The sequence below is a fragment of the Bidens hawaiensis genome, unplaced genomic scaffold (assembly GCF_021521415.1).
Source record: "Bidens hawaiensis isolate Kalapana, Puna unplaced genomic scaffold, B.hawaiensis_p1.1 tig00003653_1, whole genome shotgun sequence".
Taxonomy (NCBI): Eukaryota; Viridiplantae; Streptophyta; class Magnoliopsida; order Asterales; family Asteraceae; genus Bidens; species Bidens hawaiensis.
In genome coordinates, this window is record NW_027491209.1 from 1,395,339 (window position 1) to 1,414,029 (window position 18,691).

Below are 18,691 nucleotides of genomic sequence, written 5' to 3' on the forward strand. Positions count from 1 at the left end.
GTTAAATATGTTGATTCATAAATAGTATAAAAAAACAAATGTATTAACATGTTTTTCATATAAAGTCTTTCGGAGTACGTCACAACCATAAATAAACCTGGTCATACTAAAAAGTTTGTACAAGTGTATCTGCTTATGTCAGTAACATTAAATTATATATGTTTGATTTAGAAACAAAATATGAGAAACTACCAAAAAGATGATCAGATGATTGTGATAAATGAACAACCCAATATAATCCTAACACAATAGTTACTCATGCTAAACTATGAAATACATATGATTATCCATAAATGAATACATATATTTATTTTACTTATATACTCTTTACAAGAAATAATGTACATCAACTTTGCTAGTAAGTTAGTTACACAAATAAGAAGTAAACACAGAACTCTAACACCATTTCATTTATGATATAAAAAGACAAAATATTACACAGTTCATCAATTATATCAACAAATTAGACATATATATTCTACAAATGTATCAGTGCTCGGTTCTCAAAATTAGTCATAAGCGTAACATTTATATCAAATTTATTAAATTTGTAAAGTCTCATAAACTTTTTCCCTAATTTGAAAATTACATGGGAACCCTATGGATTCAAAGATCCACTGTCATAAGCAAATGTAACATAATCATCAATAAAAACACATATATAGTGATAGAAATTAGAAAATACTATTTAACAAATTCAATAGTATTGTAAAAAATTTAAGACGTTAACCTAGATTTTCATAAAATCAACCAAAATTAAACATGCAAACAAATCGTAAACCTTAGACGTTTATTATCGAGTTTTGGAGAAATCATGAAAGTATTTACAGATAAATCGACATAACTAAGATTTGATATATGGAATAGCAGATTATGTGATTGATTTTTAATTATCTACATAAAATTTCAAACTTTAATTTGATAGATGGAAGTGCTTGAGATTATATGTATGATATCATTAAGTTAGATGGAAGGTTTGTTACGGGATACCCATTTACCAGTTTTGATTTTTTCTAAAGAAAAAGAGTTTTAATGATTGAAAATAAAAATGTGCAAAATGGCACAAACACAAATATAGACATATATACTCTCTTTCACTACATGTGATTATATATTTAATGCATGATGTATAAGTGTTTGTGCGATTTTCACAATTTTCTACTTCAAATTATTTTTGAATAGAACACTTGTATATATAATATGATTAATTATAAATATTACTATAATATTGAAATGATAAAAACCGAGCACTGATTCTTTAAGCTAAGTCCTTTAATTTTGTATTTTTAAATTATTATGATGATGATGATTCATGTAAAAATAATATGCGCTCATGTGACTCATGTCCGATAGAGATACTTTTATTCTTGGAGTGTCAAAAATTACAATAATTTTACCTTACAAAGCTACACCTTTATTATTAGCCATTATTATTAATTACTAAATAATTAATTCATAAATTGAGGGACATATTTCACAAATATAGTATAATTAGGTGCCAAATGGCACAAATAGGTTTTTATTTATTATAATAGTAGATATAGGCCCTACTAGACCAAAATGGTGCATATTTTCATCTTTATACTATGAATATAACTAAAACAACCTTCACTGGTCACAAAGAACATTATTAAATATATATTTTTTAGCTTTTGTATGTTTTGAGTGTTAACATTGTTTTATCACATACTTAATTGATTAATTTTGTGTAGTGTATAGTATGTGTATACAATTATATTATGAGGCATAATTAAATTGAAGTTGGCATATATAAAAAATAGTATCACGGTTTGGCATATATCCAAACCGTGAAACCGAACCGGATCGGTTCGGTTCGATTTTAAAATTCTACGGTTTGGGGTTATTCTACAGTTTCTTTTTTCTCTTATAATTTTTCAATTATTAATATAAGTACTAATAGAATAATTTGTCTATTATTCTACAATTTCTTTTTTTCTTATAATTATTCTTATATTTTTTTTTCTTATATGAACACATGTACTTGTAAAGTGTAAAGGGGGCTGATGATGAAGATCCAAAATGACCGCCTCCTGAACAGAAAATCGAAGACCCTCTGAAAAAGTTCTAGCAATTCCCATATTTTTAACCGTGGCCTCGCCTAACTTCCATGCCGTATAAATTTTCATACCACTGGTAACTGGTTTGGTCAAACCTCCTAAACTCCGAGCAATGACTGTAACGAAATCCCCACAAACAATCTTACCTTTAATTTTTTTACTCAACAAGGTAGTAAAGTACTTAGCCAAGCGCCACTCGAGGTTACAGTTTACATGCCTCAACAGACTGTTCATGTAAAACAAATCGGCCTGGGTGCACCACTCCTTACTACCGTGACGTCCGGAAATGAAAGTAGCAAAGATCTTGTGTAAGCAACAGTTTAGGGGGTCTACAATACTAGAAGTCCTCGCCCTCACATCAAACTCCCCTGAGCCGATCTGTTTCCAACATTCCTTCAGCGTAACCTCATCCATGTTTATTCCACCCTGCAAAAACAAATCATTCTGAACCTCATCCTCGGTGTATAAACCACACAACACTGCAAATTCCGGTAATGTCATCGACCAATGCTGGTCAAGTAAACGAAATTGCACATAATCAGCTTCATGAATATTCTCGATTGGAGAAGTAAAATGAAAGGTTGATAGAAACTCTAGAGTTAGCTCCCTATAACAAGGTTGGGACGCCTGATCTACAAGACGTCTCCAAGGAGTGCCAACACCAATAATCCCCCCTGCCCTATCATACTCTCCAACTAACCGTATCATATGCCAAACAATAGCACACGGTCTTTCCATATCCTTTCTTGAAAAGCGAGACAGTCTTTTACGTGTCTCGGTTGCATGTGGGAACCGGAGAAAAACATGAGCCTCATTAATAAATTCACCATCGTTAGATGATTCATTGTCCGACATAGTGATATACACAAATTTATAATAACATCAGATATAAGAATAAAAATTATTATTGAGTGAATTACTATCGGTTTCCAATTTCTATATCTAACAAGAGCATTTCGATAACCAACCCATTGGGCTCGAAATTGGGCTCGAAATTGGGCTCGGGCTCAGGATCGTGCCCGTTTATGCTCAAGTTTAGGCCCATCCCCTGCTCAATTTAACCCGATCTATTCCACCTGAACAACCAGCCCTAGCTCGTTCTAACCCTATAATCATATTGTGCAAGAACAATTTAAATCAGTGGTAAACTTTACTGAAACTTCCATTATTTTAATGTACAGTTCAAGAAGCAAACCTTATAGATCTAAAGTTTTAATGGTGGTGCGGAAACCCCAAAATCGAAACGGAGGTTGAAGATGATAAAGAAATCGATTTAGATCTAAAGTTTGCAAACTAACAAATCGATTCACTTACCCGATGATGACGGCGAAGATGATGAAGAAACCCTAGAAAACCATATACGATGGTTGGGAATTGTGTGTCAGCAGGTGTTTCTTCAGGAGTGCATGTGCACTCTCGACTCTATTGGTTGTAGTATTACCAAAATGAAGATTTTGAACTTCTCTTTGTACTTGTCAAGTCAATTTCCGTGCAAGTATTGTAAAACTCCTAAAAGAGGTAAATATATAGTAAATTTGAAAAAAATTTAGAACTTGCTCAAACGTAACAATAAATAGGATACTAGAATAATTAATTTGATGATTGTGAATTAAAGTATTATAAGGTTTTGTGTATCTCTTCATATATTTAGCGGGTGTGGCGGAGTGAATTAACAAATTACATAGTTGTTCAAACAATTCTCATTCTTCAATCAAAGCGAAGCTTTGCCTGCAATTCTTAAATATGTTTCGAGATATATGAAATCTATATAGTAATTTGGCTGCGTCTGGGAATACAATTTGGCACGATTTCATCAATGCAAGATCAATATCTGTTACTATCACACATGGCAACATGCACGTGTCTAACGTTGTCTTGAGCATGGTTAACACCCATGTGAAGTTATCCTCCTTCTCATGGGATATAAAGGCTAATGCTATCGTAAGCGTCTTTCAAGTTGAGGTTACACCAACAATTTGTACAAGCGGCAACTTGTATACATTTGTATTGTATGTGGTGTCTATGATCAACATGTTCGGATATGCATGATATATCATATACGACGTATGATGAATGAAGAATAAATCCTCTCGAGCATTAGTGGCTGGATTTGTGTGATCGTGGTGTATAAAATTTTTCACGATCAACTGATTGAAAATGACGTTCATTGGGCTTTCTCCTCCGCGCTCCTTCTCACGCAGCTTCTTCGTTTCGTTGTACACGGTTCTTAGTGACGATGTATTTTTATTGTCATTCGCCTTTAAATTACTAAGAGTGTCACGTGGTGTCGATCTATTTTGATACATATCCGCCACCACAACCTTTTCATCAGGGGTAAATCTCATTGCATATGGATGACCCTCCATGTGTGCAGCGAGTTCAGGTTGTGTGTATCATGTGACACAACTAATGACCAACGATTATAATGTTTGAGATACTTGCCTATTAATTGAAAACGACAACCGGTTTTATTCGTACCAGTACGTCGGGTTTTTTCCGTGCACTTGTACTCCCCACCATGATCACACCTTAGGTAAATTTTCACCACCTCGCCAGCAACGTTACTCTTTGATCGTTATGTGACTATGACGACACCACTCTCACGACCGGTAGTTTGTGCCCATGTCTTCAATTCATCGACAGACCCAAACCACTGAAACAGAATAAATATTTAGTGATACTCGTGCTTAAATAATACAAACATAATTTTAAAAAACTGGACCTGATCAGTTGTAAACACTGATATGTTGTTATAGAATTCGTTATCATTATCGTCATCGTCATAAATCGACATCACTCGCTTTGGTTTGGTAGGGAATGAATGAGAAAGAAAACCAGTATCGTTCGTGTTGATATATTAAAACCGGTAGAATATTATATCACGTCCAGAATACTGTGTCGTGTCAAATAATAAACTGAATATTATATCACGTCGGAATATTGTATCGTGTCATTGCGTAAAACGAGGGTAAGTACGTACGGAATATTATATCATATTTCATGTAACAACCATATCCATATATCATCACATTTTTTTAACAAACACGGCTTAACTCAATCAGTTTTGGATTTTGGATTTTGGATTTTGGTTTTTGTTTCCATACGATCATATGGGAGTCATACTATCGTATGACTCCATATCAAACTCTGTACACCTGCACGCTTAGTGTACTTCTGTTGTACTTTTATCACGTAGGATTTCATACGATCGTATTTAGGGTATGTGTGAGTTTTTAGAGATGGTGTATGAATATTATGACCCTTTATCTATCTCAACTTTTAAATCATCACTCACAACAGCAACACTCCCTTCATCTTTTATGAGTTGTCACACTCACCCGTTTTATTAAGTTATATCTTTTAATAAATAACTAAACTCTAACTTTATAACAATCAAACTCTCCTTCCTTGGGTGTTCAACCATACAGGTTTTGTGCTAGAGGCACATACAAGTCAAGCTTTCTTAAGTAAATCGCATTCAAACTTGACTCCAACAAGAATCGATATGAGTTGAGCCAAGTTTGAGTCTTTTAAGAACTGAACTTGAAGTTTTATCAAGTTCTTAATGTTGTTTATGTTTTCATACTGCATTTAGTCAGGTCACCATTCATTTAAGCTCTCACATTAAGCTTGGATTTTTTTCTTCAAACGATTGAACTCTTAATAGATGTGATGTTCATTGAGATGAACCTAAGTTCGTATCAAAAAAAGGGTCGAGTTTAGTATGTTGCTGGTTAGTTAAGGTTGAACCATGTCTAGTTGTGAATGTGTTCATGTCTTTGCAGCCTTGCTTGTGATTCTGGAAAATAAGAAGTGTCGATAAAATGACGAAGGAAAATACCTTGGATGAAAATTTTAAACATAACCATCTTACATCTCACATATCGCACACAAATTTTCGGGTATGGGATCATTCAAAGTAGAGATATCCGATATTTGTTAGGAAAGGTAGATCATTAAATAAATTTTATTTTTTTTTGAATTTTAAAAAGTAACTCAAAACAACTTGGTTACTCTTAGCCTCATAAGGCATTTTTTAATAAATAAAATTTAAAGACAAAATGACAAAAAACGTTCTTTATGTTTAATTGTTTTTTCAGTTGACGTCCTTTAGCAAAAGAAATGGCAGAAAACATCCTTTACATTTAGAAACTCTATCACATTATGCCCTTTGATCCTAACCCAGTTAACTTTTCTCGTTAAATCTAGTCATATACAGACACATGAGGGTATTTTGGTCATTTTACTCTTGAAAATTAATCATCTATAGGTAAGTGAATAGAGTTAATATTATTTTAATTTGCAATAGTAAAATGATCAAAATACCCCATGTGCAGGGTATATGACCATATTTAACGGAAAAAGTTAACTGGGTTAGAGTCAAATTATATAATGTGATAAAGTTTTTAAATATAATGGATGTTTTTTGTCATTTGTTTTCCTAAAAGACGTCCACTGAAAAAACGATTACACATAAAGGAACATAAAGTAGAGATGATCATTCAAACCGGTTCCTGGAACCGAACCGGTAGACCCGAACCGGAACCGAACCGGTTCCTACCCGTTTTTTGTAGGAACCGGACCCTATCTAATTCAACCCGATGATCCGTGACCGGTTCTTGCGTTTCTGAGTGGGGGCGGGTAGGAACCGGAACCGGTTCCTAACCGGTTCCATCCGGAACTGGTTCCTAACCGGTTCTAGCCGTTGGATCGAGTATAGCCGTTGGAAATCGTTTTTTTGGCCGTTTTTTGACCGTTGGGGTCAAAAATAGCCGTTTTTTGGCTCCCCCAAGCACCCCACTACTAGTATAAATAGGTATTTGGTGTCATGGGTTCATCACAACACTCAAGACGCAAACCCGAACGCAAAAAATACAAAAAAACGTTATTACAACGTTTTGAGTTCTCTAATCTCTTGTTTTTTCTTCTTCTATATTCATATTTGTTGTTATGGCTGCCTCACAATCATCGGTTGGTCAAGGTTCCAACGCCGAACCAAGTTTCGTTCGTATTGTACCTCATAATCGAAATCAAGAGATTTGGTGCAATTGGGATTTGGTTGAATTGAGTGACCATTCATTGAAGGCTCGGTGCAAGTTTTGTGGGGTTTATTTAAACCCACTTTCGAATTCAAATTTGAAGAAACACATCGAAAACCGTATTGCAAGGCGTTGAAAAAGAACGTCGATTCACAACAAACGCAAATGGATAGTGAAGGCGGAATATTTACATACCAAATTGATCGAGTTCAAGATCGTATGGCGAAGTTTGTGATTCAAGAAGCTTTGCCGTTTAGCCACTTCGACAACCCTCGCTTAACCGCCATGATTCGAGATACGCTTCAACCACAATACACTCACGTAAGTCGTCATACTCTTAAACGTTATTGTTTAAAATTGTGGAAGAAGGCCAAAGAGGTACTAATTGCATATTTTGAAAATATAAATACGGGAATAAACTTAACTAGTGATGTTTGGTCGGCTCCACATGGTCTACCCGAATCTTATCTTTGTGTCACCGCTCATTGGGTAAACCCGTCATCGTGGGAAATGATGAAACGCACCATTGCTTTCGAACTCTTTGAGTATCCACATACGGGAGATAATTTGTTTGAAATTTTAGATTATGTTATAAAAACTTATAAACTAGAAAATAAAATATTTTCAATGGCATTTGATAACGCGTCGAATAATACATCGGCGGTTGATAAATTAAAATTAAAATATACGCCGATTTGCAATGGTGTATTTTTTCACTCAATGTGTGTTGCACATATCATTAATTTAATCGTGCAAGACGGACTTGCTTCGGATGAGGTTACATCGTTTATAAACGATTTTAGACTAATGATACATGAAGTTTTTAAGAAAAGTAAAAAAAGACAAATGGAATATAGAAAATTTTGTAAAGATACGGGAAGAAAAGCTTTGGGAGCTAATTGGGATGTACCTCATCGATGGAATTCCACTTGCATAATGTTTCAAAGTGCTTTGAAACAAAGAGAAACTTTACAAATGTTTCATTCTAGTCTTGCCGAGAATGATTTGGCAATCCCCTTTTCAAATGAGAAATGGGAAATTATCAATGACTTATCGACTTTTCTTGAAGTTTTTAAAACATCAACTACGAAACTATCGGGAACGTATTATCCGACAAGTCCCTTGGTTTTATTTTTAATGGTTAACAATCTTAAAGAATTTGAATATAAAAGTCCAATGTTTTCAAACATCATATTACCAATGAAGTTTAAATTAAAAAAATACTTTCTTGAATTGCCACCGGTTTTTACTTGCGCCGCCGCTTTAAACCCAATGTTAAATGTTACGGGGGTTGAATGTGTGATAGACGAAATTTTTTCAGCCTTAGATATGCATGAAGTTGACCCAAACATTTCAACAGAGGCAAAAAATTATTTTAACTTGAATTTTAAATTTATATATGATTTTTATTTAAATAAATATGGGTCAAACATACACATGCCTATGCCGGGGGGGGGGGGGGGTCTTCATCAAGTTCAAGTGCTACTAGAGTACGAGATCCCATGATTAGCCTTATGAACACCGTTCGCAACGTAACGGCTAAAAAACAAAGGGGTAACACCTCTTCAAGAGAACTAGGAAGGTATAGTGCAAATGATTACTCTACCGGTTTATCCGAAGAGGAATATGACACTTTTGATGTTTTGGCTTGGTGGAAGGTAAAGGAAACCGAGTTTCCGATTCTTGCCACCATGGCCCGTGATTTACTAACCGTCCAAGCTTCTACGGTAGCTTCGGAATCCGCCTTTTCTCTTAGTGGCAGGGTAATATCGGTGAGAAGAACAAGACTAAATTCGGAGTCGGTGGAGATGTGCATTTGCTTAAAGGATCACTTGGACTCAATCGATCGTATTCAACACGTAACCACTCTCGAAGATGAAACACCACTTGATGTTCGAGTGCACGACGAAAAAGAAGGCATTTCTACAAGTAATTCTGAGGAAGAAGTCGCCGCTCAATAATTACGACGAACAAGAAGGCTTTTCTAGAAATAATATGTCACAACTTTAGTTTAATGTTTTGTTAGTTTGTTTTTGAAGATTTTAAAACATGTAACCTTTTTTTTTGAACTTCTTAAATGTTAATTGTTTTTTTTATTTTTCATGTTATACAAATACGAATCGTAGTTTAGAATCCAAATCGCAAACGAAAAACGAAAAAAAAAAAAATTTTACACTGTAACCGGTCCGGTTACAGTACAGGAACCGGTTTAGGAACCAGTTAGATAGGTTAGGGGTCCGAGGGTGGGAGAACCGGTTCGGTTCCCTAACCGGTTCGAGCCTGGAACCAGTTTATAATGGGGTTTTGAATATAGGAACCGGTTAGGAACCGGTTCCGGTTCCTAGTCCCAGACCGTTTTGAACCTCTCTAACATAAAGATCTTTTGTCAAATTTAAAATTAACAAGAATGGGCTTATTATTTATTTAAAAATAAAATCATTGGATCGGATATGGGCTCGGCCTAAAGCGGTGCGGCTATAATTTAGAAAACCGGCGGCGGTTCCGGCGCAGTCAGTCATCACAACTGGTTACTGATTCTTCTTCTATATTAATATCACATCTCAATCTCAACAAGGTAATAATAATAATAATAATCACTTAAACCCTAATCTAATTGCCGTAATTTAGAAAGCAAGGGTTTATTCGTATAGGGTTTTGTGGGAGATGGTGGGTTATGGTCAGGTGGTTATTGGTCCTCCGGGTTCCGGCAAGACCACTTACTGCAACGGCATGTCTCAATTCCTCCAACTCATTGGAAGGTATATTCTTTCTTAATATTAATATTCACTTCCATTGTTTATGCCATTGTAATAATATAATTTTGTTTCAGGAAAGTAGCTGTTATTAATTTAGACCCTGCTAATGATTCGTTACCGTATCCTCTTTAACCGTCGGTTTTTACCGCTGCAATTTGTTTTTTTTTAACTTTAGTGGTTTCCTTAATGATTGTATCAAGATATGATTGTGCTATCAACATTGAGGATCTTATAAAACTCAGTGATGTCATGAATGAACATTCTCTTGGTCCTAACGGAGGCCTTGTGTATTGTATGGATTACTTAGAGAAAAATATCGACTGGTTGGAATCTAAACTCAAACCTCTTTTGAAAGGTTAGTAAGTATACTATGCATTGTTATATTGTTATAGTTCCGACTCAAATAACTTTATTTGCAGATCACTATATTCTTTTTGATTTTCCGGGTCAAGTAGAACTATTCTTCCTCCATTCGAATGCAAAGAAAGCCATAATGAAACTTGTTGAAAAACTAGATCTTCGGGTAAGTAAATCCACACACACGCATGCTTTCACGTAAACCTTTTCTGCAAGAGTGTTAACGGTTGACGTCTTCCTTTTACAGTTGACCGTAATTCATTTGGTGGATGCTCACCTTTGTAGTGACCCGGGGAAATATGTGAGTGCGTTACTTTTATCACTATCAACAATGCTGAATTTTGAACTGCCACATATCAATGTCTTATCAAAGATTGATCTTATTGAGAGCTACGGAAAGCTACGTATGTAAACCTTTAAATTACTAAATTTTTTTTCCTAAAGTAAAGACTTTTTTGGACAATAGTTGATTCTTGTATACTGCAGCCTTCAATCTTGAATTTTACACGGATGTTGAAGACTTGTCTTATTTACAGCACCATCTTGATCAAGATCCACGCTCCGCTAAGTATAGGTAGGTCGTTGGTTGACTTCTTATGTCAGCGTTTAGGCATGCTAATTTCTATAATGAACTTATTATTCTGTGTTTATGGTGTTAGAAAACTTACTAAAGAGCTTTGTGAGGTAGTTGAAGCTTTTGGTTTGGTCAACTTTACTACATTGGCTATACAGGCATGCTAATTTCTGTTTTATACTAAAATTGTTTTATTAAGTAGACTATGCGTGTACACTTGATTGACAATTTAATATCAATTGGTTGACTTTTTTCAGGACAAAGAGAGTGTTACAGAACTTGTGAAGTTAATAGACAAGACTAATGGATATGTATTTCAAGGCAGGGATGCTAGTGCGGTTGAGTTTAGCAAAATTGCTATTGGACAAACAGATTGGGATTACTACAGATATCCTTTTAACAGATTGTCTTTCTTAACGATATAATCTCATCTTAATCAAGTTATTTTGTGTGTAAATGTGTTGAGATTGCCACATTTTGAGAGCTGGAATACTTAACAATTGTTTTCACAACAGCAGCAGTGCAAGAGAAGTACATGAAAGACGATGAAAATTTTGATTCCGATGATTAATTTAAGTGTGAGTTTGTTAACAAATTCTTCCATGTTACTTTAAGATGGTAATTTCTAATACTCTTTGTTGATTTCATCAGGTGAAGTGATCTTAAACTATATGAACAGGCCCTATATGCATCTTTATGATCAAAGAGATTAAAGCTTACGCTGGTCAAGTTGAAGATCATGTAGGTGATGGAAAATGGAACTGCAGGATATCCATTGATTTTTGTATACTTTATAATGACATATCAGTGATGTTATTATGGAAATATTATGCATGTTTTCATGTTATTAATTGTGCTTAAAACTCTAAATGTTATGATGTGATGTCCAGGTTCCGGGGCAGAAAGTACTGATAAGTGATAGGAGAAGGGGAGGGGCTAACAAACTATTTGGTTTGTATTATTTTCTATATAAAATGTTACCATCATATTCATTGCATTTTGAAATGCTACATGTGAGTTGTTTAAACCAATGGTGCGTATCCGTTCTGAAACAAATGTACTGGTGTGGTTTTTGGATCATTACTGAATCATTCACAATAGTGTGTTTTTGGGCGTCTTTTAACTTGCATGAAAGAGAGAGGACGACGAGGAAGAGGAGCAAAGCATAGGCAGGGTGTCCAAGGGTGAAGTGACCGGTGTTTTAACCCTTTTGTTGTGGATTAGTGGTGATTATTAAGTAGTTAAATTTAGTTAACAATTAGTTCGGTCACCACAACAAGTTAGAGCATGGCCAATTGGTGTGTGCTTATAGGTGTTTATGGTGTGGCACATGGCACTTGACCAACTAGGAGGATAATTTTACTCACGTGTTCTACTCACGCCTAAAAATAGCACATCACCCTCCCGCTTCTCTCACAACTCCGGTTTTGATGTTCTTAGTCAAAAACTAGGGCCATGTGTAATGGTAAAGTCAAAATTTGTCCACATAGGCATGCAGACAGGAGGAGTTTCACCAACTAAACATATGCAATGGTAAGTGATAGTGATAGTGATAGTGATAGTGAAATGTGAGTCTTTTTTTAATACATTTTATTAATTGTTTTCATACAATTAATATTAAGTATTTTTAAAGAATTGCTTAAATGTCAACCTAAGCACATGTTAATCCCGCTTACAAGGCCAAAAATAATTTTCTGAAAGCAACTATGTATTTTTATTAAATTTTACCGGAATGTTGCGGAAAAAAAACCTCATCTATTTCATATCATTAAAATAAACTAACGAATACACATTATTTGAAAATTAATCAGATAAACTGTTAAATGAAAATTTGTAATAAAGTTATAAAAAAAAAGTTTTGACATATCCCTGATTGGCTACCAAGCTCTTAAAAAATGGTCGTTTTCATTTTTCTCCTCTCTTGCTCGTGACTCAACCACGCCCGTGCCACGGACCACCAACTGTGTGCCGTGCCGTGGTTGTGACGTCTACATGCCCAACCCCCCCCCCCCCCCTCTCCTCACGATCACGGTACATTATATGGCCTAACCCTCTCCCTCTTTTCATGTGGCAACTCTTTGGAAAAAAGAAGCATAAAAGCTAGGTCTTTAGTTTGTAATTCAAACATTGTAATGAATCATTGTTAAAATAATGAAAGTAGAGTGCAATACTAAAATAATTCATTTTCTCCAAAATAATGAGATTACTATATTTTCAGTCAAAATTCTTTTTAAGACAATAAAAAAGTCAACTCACATATTCTGTAGTAAACAAAGATTTATACATACAAGCTTTTACATTCTAAACAAAACCCTCTAATCTGCACACTTGTATGCAAATTGCATGACTCACTTTCTTCCAATCTGAAATGGCAAAAAGATCCCATCTTTAACCATACTTTCCCGCCAATGTTCAAGTATACCGTCTGCAGACGGTAACTTATTTCTCTTTACTTCATCCACTTTACCTAATTCACCACCCAAGAAATCATCCTCTGAATCATAATCATCATCCAACACCTCATTATTAGTCAACTTTGACTTTTCATAACCAACACTTTCAAAAGGTCCATCAAGTGTCAACTCATCAGCAAAACGTTCCATTATATCACCTAACTTCTCTCCATTAACATCCACTGGTGTTCCCAAATCAGACTCGTGTGTAAGATTAGTTTGACTTTGGTCCGAACTCGCCTGATATGAGTTGTTTGACTTTGACTTTGACTTTGACTTTGACTTTGACCCACATAGTGATTGCAATAATCTTGATAACTTGTACGCAGAAGCTTCCATTGTCACGTCATTACTATCAATCTTGTCAAGAAGTTTTCTTAAATGAGTCCGAGTGATTTTACCTTTATACTCCTCAAACAACCCTCGCCATTCCTTTTCTCGAACCTCAAACGGGGCGTGGGCCATGCTGTTAAGAATGGTTAACGCTCGGTCAAAATCATCTTGGATCATCGCTCGACATATGATTTCAACAAAGAAAGACGAAGGTGGTATTTCACCCGCTTCCAACATTACATCAAACGCATGCTCCAGTAAATGAGTCTGAAATAAACATAAAGGTCACAGTCAAACCATATGAATCTTTGAATATGATAAATAAAAAAAGCACAAACCTTTCCAGCACGGGACGCTTCAACGAGCAAAAACGAGTGTTTATTTTGATCAAGTTGATACCCCGAAAACACCATTTCCTTGTAAACATAATCAAAATATTCCCATTGATGAGAACTAGCAGATACTCTAAGCATTTCTCCATACGTGTACGCATCCGGGTTAACAAACGGACCATCGCGGCCCATGTTAACATTATGACCGTTGGATTGTTTTGTATCTTCAAATAGCTCCTTGGCCTCAAAAAACATGTCGCTCCGACCGTAAACTTTAAGCATCGCGTTTATAATCCCAATATCAGGAGCACAATGCTCTTTACTGATATCAAAGATCCGTATACAATTGCCAATATGCCCTCCGTCCATTGAAGATAATATCATGCCCGTGAAGGTAACCACTAGTCTTTTCATCTTCTTAATCTGCATTTGAATCAGCTATAATAATCAAACAAACCATTTATACAAAAAAAACACTTATAGTTAAAAAAAATGAACCTCTATAATAGCTTCTTGCCACATGCCATTGTAACAGAGACAAAATGCCAGCTCACAGTATACCGAAACGGCCCCCACAATACCATTCATTTCCATTTCTCTAACTGCTTCAACTGCTTCGTTCACTTTACCTTCTTTTGAGAAGGCCTTAACTAACACTAACAAATTTCGCCAAAAAGAAGGTTAATTGAGACATTAACGACCCACATGATGTCATGATGAACGTTTAAGGAGAAATAATAATACCTTTATAAGTAAGGGCTTTGGGGGTATTCCCGCTTTTCTTCATCTTTTCAAAGTACTCATGCACAAGCTCATACTTCCCGGATGCCAACATTACCTTTTAAAAACGAGTTATTCTTTAAGAATTTATTAATGGCAAAACTACCCCTCACCCAAAAATCCAAAAGTAACATAATTTACATTGGAGATGTATAACTTTACAAATAATTAACCAACCCATGATGACGAAATATGTATACTAAATGAAAAGCTAGACTTTTTATAAGGCAAAACTACCGCTCATCTAAAACTTGGAAATATATATCTGTACAACTTGTTATCCAACCCAAGAACATGGAATATCTGCTAAATGTAAAACTAGCTTTATAAACAACAGAACTACCATTCACTTAATGTTAACATAATTTACATTAGAAATGTATAACTGTGTAAATTGTTATCCAACCCAAGAACATGGAAATACACATATTAAAAAAAACTAAACTTTATAGTTGACAAACCTGCCCCTCACCTAAAACTAACATAATTTAGAATGGAAAGGTTATAACTGTACACAATATTATACAACCCAAGAACACGAAATATAAATATTAATTGAAGAAAAGAACAAAAAATTAATTAAATAATACCTCCATTGCAAGTCCATAAGTTGCTCCACTTGGTTTCAAACCACTTCTTCTCAACTCATCAAACACCCACGGCACGCCTTTCCAATCTCCCGTCAATGTACAGGCATTCAGTACCTGTGTGTAAATTTACAACATTACTTTTATCCCTACAACAAACAAGATCCATACAATTTGTACAATAAATTCGTATAGAATCTATCTTACAGCATTATACACAACCAAATCTGGTTGAAGAACTGGATCCCAGTTTTTTCGTTTCTTCATCATCTTTGAAGGCTGTTGCTTCATGCAATCAATCACATTCACAAGTTCTTTTAGAAGACCCGATTGACCGAGTGCAATCGCAATACAGTGGTATGCAGCCATATCAGGGTATATATGGTAATCAGCCTACATTAGTTTCAAGAAAAATTTCATTCCATCAAATAAAAATCACAACTTTGGCATAAAATTAACAATATACGTTATTATCAATCATTACCTGCATGGAGTTAAATATTTGAAGGGCTTCATTGGGTCGTCTTGCTTTTCCCAAAACTGACAAGAGTTTCGTGTACACAAACCTACAGATTAAAAAAACACAAAATAATTTACTTAATAGTAAAATAACAAAAATGTTACTAAAAATGAAAGAAAACTAAACCTGCTTTTGAAGTGTTTATGCTCTTTACAACTGTACACCCATTTGACAACAGATAAAGCATGCCTCCATTGACCTTTATCACCAAGTCCACCAACAATCTTCAACAACTGGTCTTCCGTAAACTGCAACTCTGACTGTTTCATCATTCTTGAAAACTTCCAGTTCTTCATACTTAACTCTGTTCCACTAAGCCTACCCAATATCCAAATTAATCAAATTAACCGCCTTTAAATCTTTAATCACTCTAAAATGGTATAAAGATACAAACTTGGCTACAAATTGGGCTGTCAAAGAACTGAACGTTCGGCGGAAAGTTCGTTTAATATATGAACGAACACAAATAGAGGCCATATTGGTTGAATTATGTTTGTGAATGTGAACGCTCGATAATGTGTTTGTTTACGTCCGTTTATAATGTCTATTTGTTTATGTTTGTTTATTAAAGGTTTTATAAAGTTTTAATGACTCTACTAATCTTATCATGTAAAGCAAAATTACTAATGATAAAACTAAAATATACATGAGTAATTGAGTATTATGCGATTAATTTATATGTAAACTAACATATGAATATGAATGTAAAAAAAACACCAACACAAACTTGGTAGCTGGACCAAACGGTTAACATAGATCATTTGCGGTTATCCAAAACAAATATAACATTGTTTGTGTAATTGTGTTTGTTTGTGTTCATGATCCGTTCTTCATACTTAACTTTGTTCCACTAAACCTACCCATTATCCAAATTAATCAAATCTTTAATAACTTTAAAACTGCATAAAGATACAAACTTTGTTACAAATTATTGCATACCTATCAACAACAAAACTTAATGGCTTCATTATCGTTGACTTTCCGTTTGGGTCGAACCCAATCACTCTTGTTTTCAAGCACCCCATCTTCCAATTCAATATCATCTTCCATAACCCACTTGAACTTATCACGTTCCTTCTCAATAAACTCACTCAACTCCTCCAAATGCTCATACTTCAAATTACCCCCAGCAACAATTTCTTTATTAACAGTCGCATACTCCATCAATTCGGCTCGTTCGAGCCGCTCCCATGGCTTTCCGACCAAAGAAGACAAACCCATGTCCTGTTTGGTCTTGGTGGCCTTAACAATTGCTCTGTTGAAGGATTTGAATTCATCTTTTAGCGTTTGGAATTGTTCTTGTTCTTGTTGCTGTTCTTGTTGTTGTGGTGAGGATTGAATTGGACGGCGGCGATTGGATTTTTGGATATGTTTCTTGCGGAGAGTGTGGATGAGTTTGGGGGTGGGTGTGATGCCTTTTTGAATAAGGTTTTGTTTGATGGGTTCGGTGTCTGGTGGGAGTGGTGGGTGTGGGTGTCCTCTTAATGTTAAGGATTCCATTGTTGATATTGAAATTGGTAAGTGGGAGTGTTGCAGAAAGAAAGAAATATTTAGGTGAGGGTTTTAGGATAGTACAAGTAGGACTTGCCACATAAAGGTACAAGTTTGTGATGCATGTTATGAGTTGGATATTTTGTGTTCGAGTTTTATTACTAAAAACATAACTTGGTTGTTGCTACAAAGATAGACTGTAGTTTGAAGTGATCTTGACGGTCGTGTTGGACTGTTAATCGTTGGTTGGTGTATATGTGAATCATAAGTAAAAGATAAATAAGGAGAACTGATAACGGGGAAATGTCAAGTTTTCTCTTCTCTCGAAGTAGCACATGCGGCAATTCCCACACATGGAAGAGGACAAACCTAGGGCGAAGTAAAAAGCGATAAATGAAGCCTAGGGCGGAGAAAAATGCATAGAAGCCTCGGGTGATGCTCTTATCAGCTTAGAAGGCAAAGTAGAAGAAGAAGAACCAACGCGACACAATTTTTTCTTGTTTCTTTGGAGCAACAAGTATATTTTGTATTTCATATTTATCATCAATCATTGAACAATATAATAATTTCAATATATACTTGATATTCCTCATTAAACTTAAAACGATTATAATAAAGTGGTAGGCAAACGGGTAATAAGTTGAGGCGTAACACCCTTTTGAATAACAAAGTCAATCCTACTAAAAACGAAGTTTTGGGACTTAGGAGCCGAAAACATACCATGCACGACACGCTAAACCCTACTGAAAATATTCACAGCCTACAAGGCCAAAGAACCAAATGTATCAAAAGCAAATGGGAGAAACGCAGTTGATTGTCTAAACAAGTTTTCCTGTGTTTAACAACTTTGTCTGATTCAGCATTCAACGCAGTCTGGCCCACAACAACCTATGGCCCCTGAGCCTAACAAGAGGAGACACTTCAGTAAGATCCACACAAACGTGTTTACCCCCTAAATATGATTCATCACACGCCCATAAATATCACAATTCCGAAAAATATGGTCATGCAAACTTCATGATTGTACTCTCAAATCCACAAAAAGCATGTTTTTTTATTAAATTTATTCCACGTAACTCATTAAGTAGCATATGTTAACATGTTGGTAACCTAATGTCATGACACATGTTTACGTCTACTTTTCGTTCTATTTTTATCTTCACATGATGGATTTAGACTAAAAGGCCTACATAGAACAGACGACATTCATTATATACTCTTACAAGATGCCTCTCAATTGCAAACAACTCAAAATGTAATGTTCAATTTGACACATGGTAACTAACTAAAATTGGTTTACTGTTCTATGTAGACCCTACACATTTCACACATTGTATTTGTGTAGATATCTCAAAAGAGTTCATCTTCATCATAAAAGCATCAGCAAAACA

At 35.1% G+C, this 18,691-nt stretch overlaps 2 protein-coding genes across 4 annotated transcripts; one reads left to right on the plus strand and one right to left on the minus strand.

Annotated features, from left to right (window-relative positions):
• The first annotated feature begins 9,542 nt into the window (after positions 1-9,542).
• LOC143624036 (GPN-loop GTPase QQT1-like) lies at positions 9,543-11,714 on the plus strand. Of its 3 annotated transcripts, none has more exons than XM_077094786.1 (10): positions 9,543-9,876; positions 9,948-9,992; positions 10,074-10,228; positions 10,293-10,396; positions 10,478-10,634; positions 10,717-10,804; positions 10,890-10,962; positions 11,062-11,192; positions 11,315-11,382; positions 11,456-11,714. In XM_077094786.1, exons 1-9 carry the CDS (start codon positions 9,782-9,784, stop codon positions 11,373-11,375), a joined length of 909 nt encoding a protein of 302 aa, XP_076950901.1. In that variant the 5' UTR covers positions 9,543-9,781; the 3' UTR covers positions 11,376-11,382; positions 11,456-11,714. The 3 variants fall into 3 exon arrangements, with proteins under 3 accessions (XP_076950901.1, XP_076950903.1, XP_076950902.1); XM_077094788.1 differs by having other exon boundaries at positions 11,484-11,714; XM_077094787.1 differs by having other exon boundaries at positions 11,511-11,714.
• Positions 11,715-12,829: 1,115 nt separating this feature from the next.
• Positions 12,830-17,312, minus strand: LOC143624076 (pentatricopeptide repeat-containing protein At5g67570, chloroplastic-like). The gene is made up of 9 exons (XM_077094823.1): positions 16,760-17,312; positions 15,936-16,137; positions 15,774-15,855; positions 15,497-15,682; positions 15,293-15,406; positions 14,667-14,760; positions 14,421-14,578; positions 13,929-14,345; positions 12,830-13,857 (listed from the first exon to the last, which is right to left on the minus strand). The coding sequence occupies exons 1-9, from the start codon at positions 17,307-17,309 to the stop codon at positions 13,153-13,155; spliced, it is 2,508 nt and encodes an 835-aa protein (XP_076950938.1). The 5' UTR covers positions 17,310-17,312; the 3' UTR covers positions 12,830-13,152.
• Positions 17,313-18,691: the final 1,379 nt, after the last annotated feature.